An 11494-nucleotide genomic window follows, 5' to 3' on the forward strand; every position below is an offset into this window, starting at 1 on the left:
GTGGCATCCATTTAATAATTAAAATTAAAATGATAATTTACACTCAATGCGTTATTATTGCATACTGTTTTATAATGTACTACAATACTGAAGTGCAGATCATTGAAATCCTGCTATTTTAACATAGTGTAAATAGGTATTTGCACTTAGTGTAAATAGCATATTGCTAAAAATACTGCTATTTTCACTTAGTGTAAATAGAATCCATTGCTAATACGAGATTTGAAAAGGGAGGGAAAAAAAGTTCAGCAAAAGATGGGATCGAACCCAGGTCGATCGCGTCAAAAAGCCAACAACGCACTTATCCATCTGCGCGCACACTGGAGCTGATGATTTACAGCCACTTTTAACTAAATGTAAATAGACACCCCGTATTTTTTATTCCATAATAAGGGCAATTCATACAATACATTTAAACTGAGCTACTTTAATACCATCTCCGAACTTTCTACCACGACTCTGCTGTTCTTCGGCTGGTTCTTCCTGTATACATTGATTGACAGATGTCTCGTCCCGTCAGCGGTGAGTAATCCCAAACCAATGGCGGTCTCAAACTATACCTACCTCTTCCGGTTTGTCTGATTTGTCGTTGTGTTTTCTGACTTGTTAATTTGTTTTCAGATTTGTCGTTGTGTTTTCTGACTTATTTTGTTTTCGAATTTGTCATTGTGTTTTCTGACTTGTTATAATGTTTTCTGAATTGTTGTGTTTTCTGAATTGTTATTTTGTTTTTTAGACTTGCATTTGCGTTTGTAATTTGTCATTTTGTTTTCAGAATTGTGATTTGTTTTGCACTTCTCGGCCGCCGTAGTATTGTGTTGTTTTCACTTTGTCATACCATCTCTTTGTGCGGCTTTAAGCAAATATTTTTTTCTTTCTTGTTATGTCTTGTTTCTTCTGAGTCATATGTCATGCTCTTTGAAACTCAGGTATTCATTTAAGCAGAAGACATTGTTCGGGCTTTGTTTATAAACTGATTATTTTATTCCAGCTGTGAGATGAAGAGCTTTTTTCTGTTTATCAGACAGGAAAGTGAAAATGCAACTGGTAATATTGGGAAGAAGAAGAGGTGGGAGTATATATGACAATGCATTGATGCAAAAATCATATCGATCCTATTTATTTTTTAAAGCAAAATAAAATTTCTTCTTTTCTTTCTATTGATTTTGTGAGTGAAATATAAAAAAAAAACATTCTTGACCAGTTTAGTGAGAATCACCCCAGGAAAATTTGATTAATCATGATATTATGACCTTTTTAGAAGCATACGTTCCGATCACTGATACAAACACAGGTCTTCTGCCTTTTTTTTTTTTCCTCCATTTCTGTCACTCTCTTAAACTCACAAACCCACACACAGTCGTTCACTCCTCCGCTGGTTTGGAGGATGGCTTCTGGTTATCAGTTGGAAGGCAGGCACAGAGAGACCAGTGTGTGTGGCATTGCATGAGAGGCCAGGGGTCGATAGCATTACAAGACGTGTGTGTATGGCCGCACATCCGTGTAAGAGTGTGTGTGTGCCTTCTGGCTGCCAGTTTCCTGTGTCTGCATTTGAATTACAAAAGCAAGGAGAGCTGGCATGAAAATAGAAAAATGTTTATCTGTTAGCCTGTCTCGGCCTTACGCATACACACACTTCTTACTGAGCTATTGAGAAAGACAGAAGAGTAAACGGTCTGCAGCTGAGACTAGAAATGGGTCAGGGCGTCCTTTATAGCATTTCTTTGCATCTTTTCATTTATGGAATATTTTGCATGGAACAAACATGAAAATAGATGGTTATCAGGTGTGTTGACATGGCGTTACTACACGCTCTTAAATATAAAGGTCAGGAAAAGGGGTTTCACAGCAATGCCAGTAAAGAAGCTGTTTTTAAGATTGCACAGGGATGGTAAGATTCCAGATAACTTGCATTAGGTTAATGTAAATGGTAACACTTTAGTATAGGGACCAATTCTCACTGTTAACTAGTTGCTTATTAGCATGCCTATTATTAACCTATTGGCTGTTTATTAGTATTATAAAGCGCATATTCTGCATGACCATATTCTACATCCCTAATCCTACCAATACTTAAACTTAACAACTACCTTACTAAATATTAATAAGCAGCAAATTAAAGTTTATTGAGGCAAAAGTCATAGTTAATGCTTTGTTAATAGCAAGAATTGGACCTTAAAATAAAGTGTGACCATGTAAATAGTCAAAAAGTAAGACTAATTGCTCCATTTCTAATAATATTATACAAAAACAAAATTGGTTTAGCATATTTCATGGAGGTGTGTGGTTTGAGTAGAATAAAATGGAAGACCATTTTGATTTATTTGTGATTTCTGAAAAATGGTTACACAGGTTTTGCACACAAACGTAAGCAAATGCACAGTTAGTAAATGTAAAAATAAGATTTACCTTATCAGAAACGCTTTCTTCCTTAACATCAGTAAAATGCCTACAAAAGTCCCACATTTAGCGAGTGAACCGTCATTGGACTATCATATACATTGGGTATGTGCAGTGGCACAGTGTAAACCTACCGCCCCACACCTCCGTTCAAAGCTCTGTTTGTAAATCACATCACAGGAAAGCAGTTGACCTGGCAAAGGCTCCGCTGAGCTACAGCAGCTCTGTCATGTCAATCAGTACTCGTCTTGTTTTCTGTCCCTTGTGCAGGAGAATCAACAATCAACATTTGAGCATGATACATTGTTTCCAGCGATTGTGGTACTGTGTATATTCATATAGGCCACCTCTGTACGATATTAAAAATGTCCACGCAGATAAATCCACACTAGATGTGCATTTTTAACCATAATACAGTGGTGTTCATTTTGACAGTGCATGTCATGACATGTACATTTTATATAAGCTGTTGCAAGTTGGATATTGGGATGTTGGAGGTTATACACTATGATGCACTACATGTCTATAGAAAGATTTATCCAGAAGATTGCATATTAAACCTGGATCTGCTTCTGTTCATCTTCCTCTCTCTCTCTCTCTCTCTCTCTCTCTCTCTCTCTCTCTCTCTCTCTCGCTGGCTCTCTCTCTCTCACACACACACACACACACGCGTGCGCACACACACACGATGCGCAAAACTCCGCATTTGAACTGGCTCCCTTTCGCTCTCTCTAAAGAGGCATATTGTAGGTAAATTATGGTTTCTTAATGAGTGATGTGATTTTGGTGGAACGTCATATATTGCATGTCTGGATGAAAATGGTGAATGTCTTTAAATGATTTCTCTTTAACCCTACCCCTCTATTACGTATGCAAAATGCACCCCAAATATCCCACCTCTCCCTAATCCACCAAGCACACAAAGACTGTTGACACTGTGTGTGCACGTTTGAATTGTGATTACACTGGAAACAGTTTGAATTTGATGTGGGTTTAAGGATTAAGGTTGTGTCTGCCTGTAGCCAAGGTGTGAAGTACTGTTGCCAGGATGCAGTGTGCATGTGTGTGTGTAAATCTGTGGGTTTTGTTTGCATAAACGTCTTTCAGGAGGGAAGAGAGGTGGTGTCTCTTAAAAACATTGGATGAGAAAATAATCAACAGTACAGTAATAAAATGAGAAATATTACGAAATATGAGAAGATATACTGTGTAAAGCACATCTTTGTAAATCAATGCTCTCCAAAAGCAACACCAGCAGATGAGCTTTCAGAGAGAGGCAGTGTCTCTTTGGCCTCCCTGGAGCACATTATGTTCTCATGGAAGCCCTGAAGCATGGTGTGAAAGTGAGGGGAGAAATAGTCGAGAAGTCATGTGAGAGTGCCTCCGTAGCACTATGATTGGCTTATTACTCGATGCAGTAATGCCCACCTATCATGTTTGCAACTGGTTTGTAAATCAGCCTGAATGGGTCATACTGTTTTGTAGTTGTAGTTTATTATACATTTAGTTTTGGTTGCTTGTTGTTAAGGTAAGATAAATGCTGTTCAGTTAACCCAAAAAATTGGCAAGTCAATTAAATCAAAGTCAGAACATGAATATTGCACTAAATGTTCTTTTTTGACCAAAATAATCTAATTGACTTGAGTTTGATTTCATTTGAAGGTTCATCGTTTTCAGTTAAATTTTTTGAACTGAAAAAGATGGTGCAATGTACGGATATTTGTGTCTATGAATGCTTTTTTGCACAAGGTCATATGAGTGTGTGTGTGTGTGTGTGTCTGAGAGAAAATATGCTCTGTGACTCTTGGCCCTGAAACACAAACATATCAGAGGCCACCCTCTGCCCCGATAATCCTTTCAGATAGAGGTGATACACACACACTAAAGAGAGGTAATTAATATTGCCACAGAGCAGCTCTTATGCACAGAGGATCGGATGAAGGAGGGGTCGCTCTGTCGTCTTTTTTTTGTTCCCCCTGTCAGTCTTCCTCCCTTTTCCACGACATTCGAGCACGAGTGTGATAACAGGAGCTCAAGGTCAGGGAGGGGGGCACAGCGTATGTGCGATGGAGGGAGGGTCTTCTAACACACCAATTTGCATGAGATATCAGCAAGAATTAAAAAGTGCAGAAAAATAAAAAATAGATGGATAGACGGGGGAAGGTACAGTAGAGATGAAGAAAGAGACAGTGGTTAAAGGACAAAGTGACGAATGAACCACAGAAAGATTCTGAGGTAGTAAGAAGAAAGGAGCATTAGAAATACAGAAGGAGAAAGGGAAGTTTTGGAAATAAATGGAGGCCAAATGAAGAAATTTTACGAGTGAAAATATGAAAATATGAGTGCTACAGTTGTTACGTTATGTGATTGCTATAGTAAGTGGTTGACAGTGGTTTTTAGCACATTGATGTGTAGTTGTTAGTGGGACTGGGATTGGAGAACCGGATCTTCTCTTAACTGTTTTTAAGTGTCTGCATTCTTCCACATATGTGGATGGAACATCATACTAAAATACAGCATGTCCTGGAAAAATCAGTTTTAGCTTAGTTGTAAATTCAGTCTGAATTGATAATGATAGGAGAGAAGCTGTAAAATAATACAAAAAATAAATCTTTTGAGTCAAATGCCAAAAGATCAGTATGGTCCAGACCAAACCAGTATGGTCCAGGTTGGAAACAAATGACTCGTATGAGCATTTTAATGAATCAGTTGTAAAGACTCTGGATTTCATCAGAGATCTGTTTGAACCAGTCTAACGACAGTGATTCACTCACTGAATCAGCAGGAGATGATTGTGACTTGCTGAACCACAAGTCATAAATTTTGTCTTGTATAACGCAAAATTATAGTGAACTGTATACTATTATGTTTGTTTAAGGCCTAATTATCGATTCTAATTTTTAAATATTATTTATTTGATTTGATTTGATTTTTTTAAGGTGGCCTTAACTATTATGTACTTACGTTTTAATAAATCCGTTGATACAGTGCACTTATTTTGTACATGCATGTTTTTACATTGTCCTTCTATTTTAAAAATACCTGCATGTAATTACATTTGTAATTCATTTCTGTAATTACATTTAGAATTACACTGTTGACCAATCTCTTACAACTTAACCCACTCTTAAACCTACCCATACCACCAAACCTGTCCCTAACCTTACCCATATCCCACCTCATTAGCAGCAAACGTGTTTTGCAATACAACATGAACACAATAAGTACATTGTACTTATTTTTTGATGTAAGTACATAGTAGATAAGGCCACCTAATATAAAGTGGGACCATAAATTCTCATCCCAAGTTGCTAGGTGGTTTCTTGGGTGGTTTGTAGATTCTAGCTTAGTCGCCCAAGTCAAAAGAGCATACAAGTTTCTCTATGATATTCAAATTCTTAGATATGACTTAGATCCCTCCTTCAGTGTGTATGGGATTTTTTCACTTATTTTAGCATCCACCAGGCAATCACTTGGAAAAGTAACGGCATATCTCTCCTCAACAAGCTGAATGATTTGGTGTCACTTGTGTCCATAGCACAAGTTGCACTGAAGTTCAATACACTTGTTCAAATCAGTAACCTCTGTATTAACTTGATTAGCAAGTATCACTAATAAACGACAGTGGATGGCAAACCTTGCATTGAGTTTGGGGGGCTAGAAAGAGTGAGTGAGTGACGGAGAGAGAGAAGGGTGGGCATCTGGGGGGGTAACCGGTGGTGTCTTTGTGATGGAGATGGAGCAGTCGCCAGCGCTGAGCTGATAATGACCAACGGTTCTAATAGCATTCACCCCTCCACCCTTTAACCACTCAAGCTGAAAACGGACAGAAAGAAAGAGAGAGAGTGTGTGGAACGGAGGAAAATATGTTTAAAATATGACGTGGTGGGACCGCGTGTGTCCCGGCTTATTGAAAACGCACGTATATGAGTGTGTGTATGTCTCAACGCCCCCTTGAGGACACATTAAAAGACAATATGTGTGTAGTTTTCGGCCACGCACACACGCGCACGCAAACACGCTCGCACCAGTCGGCTTACCCTCTTTATGTGCTGTATTTACGGAGGGCGATGGAGCGTGAAACGCCTTTGGGCTCTCCGGGACCAGATGGAGAAACACACACACATACATGCACTCCAAAGGCAGCCTTATCACCAGCGCATTACTGGGATTTATTGATACCCTCTGTAATCACTCCCTTATATCACCTCAAAGAAAAGAAAAATATACAGATTATATGAATGTCTGTGAGAAAGAGTGGAGGAGGAGACAGAGTGGATGATGGGAGAAAGAGAGTGTGAATGGGGGTCATCATTCACTAGCGAGATGGGAAATGTAAGTGAGGTCTATAATAACAGAACGGAGTGAAAGGAATTGAGTGAAGTCGAGGAATATAACGCAGGTAGTCGGCTGACATACGCGCAAACAAAGGGCACAGCTGAGGAACCGAGGTGCTTTCACACACTTGACATGAGCGGAGTTGTATTTTTGTGTGTTTAGAGAGTGTTCTGGTACTGGTTGCGCTCGGATTCGTGTCACCCTAATTGGAGGTTTCTTGACCTTACTGCTTTAACTTGTCACACAGTAGATGCTTCTGCTACAAATGGACATATCCACATTTACTGTTATGAGTACAGCCTGCTACAAGATGTTTAGTAGAATGTCAAAGCTGCTCTTTTTTTGCACTATAAAAGTGGACCAGGGACTGTCAAAAAGGGACAAAAATGCACATTAAAGAAGCATGATAATAGTCCATTGTTGAAAAAGAGCAGCAGCATCATTCTGTTAAAATTCTCCTTTTGTGGTCCACAGAAGATAAAAATTTATATGGTTATGCAATGCAGAAGTGTGAGTAGAGTCAAACCAAAAATTATTCAGACACCAGATATAATTTTTTATATATTTTTACTAGTGGGTTCAGGATACTATAGTTCATTTATGTAAGTGAGGATAGCAAAATAAAGTAAACTTTAAAGTAAACCCAAAAATTCTTCATACAGTGGACTACCAGTAAAATTGATAAAAATTTGGGGCCAAACAATTATTCAGACACTTCGACCTGACCATGTTTTGCTTAAGTGTTTTTCTTTAATTGCTAATGCAAACATTTGTTCACCACAGACTGAACAAAATTAAGCATTGCTTGGTAATTGGTTGACCTAAATTGGTATTATCTAATTGTGTACTCAAATTTAACAGCTGACAGCTATTCAACCTAATTCATTACCTTTCTATCAAAGTTATCTGACATTATCAAGATGAATTTGTCCTGACAGTTTAAATCTGAGTTCTTGTTATATTTTATTGCCATTTTCTACACTATAGTGAATAAACTGTGATAATGTGAGAAATGTTGAAGGTGTCTGAATAAATGTTGGTTTGACTAAATAATGACAGAATGGACACTTTTAGGGCAATTATCCCTTTGAATGAATGATTCTCAGCTAGGGGGCCAGGGCCCACTAGGGCTCCTCAATCTTTCAAGAGGGCCTCAAGATGATTTAAATGAGCAATCTTTTTAAATCTATCCCCTGTTTTCTTTGAATAAAATATACAAGGTAACCTATTAAAAGTGTGATTGTTCTCAAAGTTGTAATGAGCATATATTTTATAATTATGCCAGTTTGTAAAACATTTTATTAGGTTGAAATTGTGTCAAATAGTTTTAAAAAAATTTATTCTTTAAGTCGCAAACTACCGAAAAAATCATGGAAGTTCATTGCTTAAAAAATGTGGAGACCCGAAGAACATTCAGCTCCTAAAATGTCTGTAATCCTGAAAATTAAAATCCTTTTTTCTTTTACTTTTTTTTTTTTTATTTAAGGAAATCAAGCACACCTGTAGAGTAAAATAAGTTTTCAAAACATAAATAGGGCTAGGGGGCCTTAAAATATCATTGAGTGTTAATGAAGGAACTGGTTCACTATTTTTCTTTTTACAGAATTTAAATATAAGATTTTTGTTCTTAAAGGAGGCAGTCAGACTTTGCGATGTTAGTAGTTTAGAAGTTGGTAATCAGTCTCCTTTCTAAATCCATGTCTTTTTGTTTCTTTGTAGACCACTAATGGACCCCTCTGCAAAGCCAGTGATCCAGAGGCCTGCAGGAAACCTGCCTACTGTTATAACTGCTCTAAGAAAGGACACTTCGGCCATGTAAGTGAATCAGCCTCGTCCAAAGTTGTCACATAGCTGGTTGCTTTCCACAATGGATAACAACCGCAACAACGAAACAGAAAAAATATTTTAAATACCACATTTCCACACACACACACACACACACACACACACACTAAAAAAATAAGAATCCCTCATTGACCTCTATGTTGATCCTTGTCACTTCAAACAAAACAAATTGTACGAAATTAGGAAACTCAGAAACACTTCAGTCAGATTTTTCACAAATCTTATTCTCAGTGTACAAATCTTTTTGCCATTATTTTATATTCATGCACAACACTGTAAATGAAGCACAGCTGTATACACTACCATTCAGAAGGTTTGAATTTTTTTTAATTTTTTTTTTACAAATTTTGGTATACTTATATTCAGCAAGGATGCTTGAAGTTCTTTAAAAGTGACAGTAAAGAATTTTACATTGTTACAAAGAAAACTATTTAAAAACAAATGCTGTTCGTTTGAGCTATCTGTTTATCAAAAACCAATTGAAAAAAATCCACAAAAATATTAAGCAATACAACCATATTCAGCATTTTAGAATGATTTCTGAAGTAACATTGAACTGGAGGAATGACTGCTGAAAATTTAGCTTTGACATTACAGGAATAAATTACATTTTAAATATAAGCATTAAAATGGAAAATAGTTAACTTTTCACAATATTACTGTTTTTAATGTATTTTGGATCAAATATATGCAGCCTTGGTGAGCATAAGAGAGATTGTGAAAGACAGATGTGCCTTCACTGATGTCCATGATTTGAGATGTTAAAGTGTGTGTTTTCTGCAGGAATGCACCGAGAAGAGAATGTATAACGGGACATATCCCACCCTGCCATTTATTTCCCGTTACGACACAAAGAATGACTTCCATTACCGGGAAATTCGAGTTAAAAAGCAGGCCAGAGGTTTGTTAGACTGTTTCTGACAAGTTGAATTGATAAAAGCTGATCATACTAGAAACCTAAAGATTTAATGACACGTGTCTCTTTCAGAACTCAAGCAAGCCGGATTGATTTCACCTGACAGAGCTGTCATTACATATACCCCGCAACCGCCCAGGAAGAAACAAAAAAACAGCCACAAACAGTCTCCATACCCATACAACACTCACACCAACAACCAGAACACGCCGAAGAGACGCATCGCACACACACCCAAACACACATACTTCAACGTCAAGCAGAACTCAGAAACGCCAGGGAACCACGGCAAACACACCCCTAAGAGCAAGTTTAAACCGCAACAGCAAAGCCAGAATGAAGCCAAAAAGAAGAAAAAGAAAACACAATCTGAAGTTGTTTTAGATGAAGATGCAGACTTTCGTAGAGGTTGCAAAAAGAGCCCTCACAAGACAAGAGACGTTTCATCACCTCGGAAAGCCAAAGTGAAGCCGAATAAGCCCTTTGGAATGGAAAAGAACAATAAAAAGGACAAACTATCGAAAAAGAAGGAGAGGAAGTGGCAAAAGAGAGAACGAAAAGCTGCACAAGATTCTTCCATGTATCCTTCCGATGAAAACCTTTTTCAGATTAAGCAAAGAAAGGTATGAAGATGTATTGAAAAAAGGCAAATTGTGTGAATGGGACATCAAGTGATTTAAAGGATTCACCCTCTACTGGCGGTTGCTTTTGGTCCATCTTCTTCTTTGTATACAGTATTACTGCTTTTTAGGTTGTTCTTGGAAGAAAAATTCTACGCAAATCAGACCCTCTCACCCAAATACAGTTAATTTCTCAGTGCTTGGCTGTAATGTAATGTTTGACATTAAAAAGTGCATAATTTTGGGAAAGATTTCATGTTTATCAAATTCGGGTATTTTAAAAGCAGGTGTCCAGCTTGTTACATGACAAGTGTATAGAGTTTTCTATTTTGTGTACATGCTGACTTCTGTAACATTGTGATTAAATTAAAGTCTGTTTGTATTGATATCCTGTTTGAGATCTTTTGTATTTATTTATTTTTTTAATGAATATTCAGCTTTATTTTAAGGTAAAATAAAATCCCAGCTTTATATGCAATGAAAACTGATAGGATGCTTTTCTAAAACGCATGAACACTGTCCTTTGTAGCACCATAACAGCATTCCTCTGTTTATTTTAGCATCCCTCCAGCACAACCAATGGCATGACGTTGGGGGCGGGGCTATCAGTTTGGCCAACCAATGGCAGATGTGTGAGTGGAAACCAGTTTAAAAAGTATTAGGTTCGCAATTTAGTTTTTTAAAAAATGAATTACAGAAATTCTGTGCTTGTCTCTTTACGTTTTCCAGACAGGATGTGCATTAATATTACGTTGATACTTTATGAGAGAGTCATTCGATCATTTGTAACACTGATTCATTCAGAAATGAAACTCCACTACAGTCTTTTGCTCGGAGATGCTGCTTTGGCTTTGTTTAGAACTAATTTTGTGGTGTATCAAAATAGATATTAAGATTATATGAGCTTCTTTTTTATTAAACTCGCAACCATGCTCTTGATTTCATTTCTATTAAAAAGCTGTCTGTTTAACTAAAATCTCACTTTCAGACAAAAAATATGTGCTCCACCTTTCTCCTCTTTCCTGCGATTATCTTCTTGAGCTCCAGGTGTTGTGTTTAGGGCTGTTCAGCTTTAAAGTAATGACAGACAGCAAACAGCTGGTTAAGTGGTTAAACTGTTGCCATTTCCTTCGTTTCCCTATTTTTCACTTTTTAAGATCCCACATTCCTTCTCTTTATTCCATACAAGATCTCTTTTTGCTTTCATGGGTTGTGTTTTTGCTAAGAACAATATTTGAGCTCTAAAAGAGTCCAGATTTGTTCAATTGTTTTGTGAGTGCGTGTAATGTTGTTCTGCTCCGCAGGGCCGTGTGTGTGTGTGTGTGTGTGTGTGTGTGTGTGTGTGTGTGTGTGTGTGTGTGTGTGTGTGTGTGTG

General features: G+C 37.5%; 1 protein-coding gene across 1 annotated transcript in view; it reads left to right on the forward strand.

The window, feature by feature from the left end:
• Positions 1 to 10781, forward strand: part of LOC107655886 (zinc finger CCHC domain-containing protein 7-like) — a 55361-nt gene extending 44580 nt beyond the window's left edge. The window contains exons 7-10 of the mRNA XM_016443502.1: positions 8458 to 8553; positions 9367 to 9484; positions 9572 to 10122; positions 10680 to 10781. Coding sequence (XP_016298988.1) covers positions 8458 to 8553; positions 9367 to 9484; positions 9572 to 10122; positions 10680 to 10781 — 867 coding nt within the window. The remainder of the gene's footprint in view (positions 1 to 8457; positions 8554 to 9366; positions 9485 to 9571; positions 10123 to 10679) is intronic.
• Positions 10782 to 11494: the final 713 nt, after the last annotated feature.

Source organism: Sinocyclocheilus anshuiensis, unplaced genomic scaffold, assembly GCF_001515605.1.
Source record: "Sinocyclocheilus anshuiensis isolate Anshui unplaced genomic scaffold, SAMN03320099.WGS_v1.1 scaffold85, whole genome shotgun sequence".
Lineage (NCBI taxonomy): Eukaryota > Metazoa > Chordata > Actinopteri > Cypriniformes > Cyprinidae > Sinocyclocheilus > Sinocyclocheilus anshuiensis.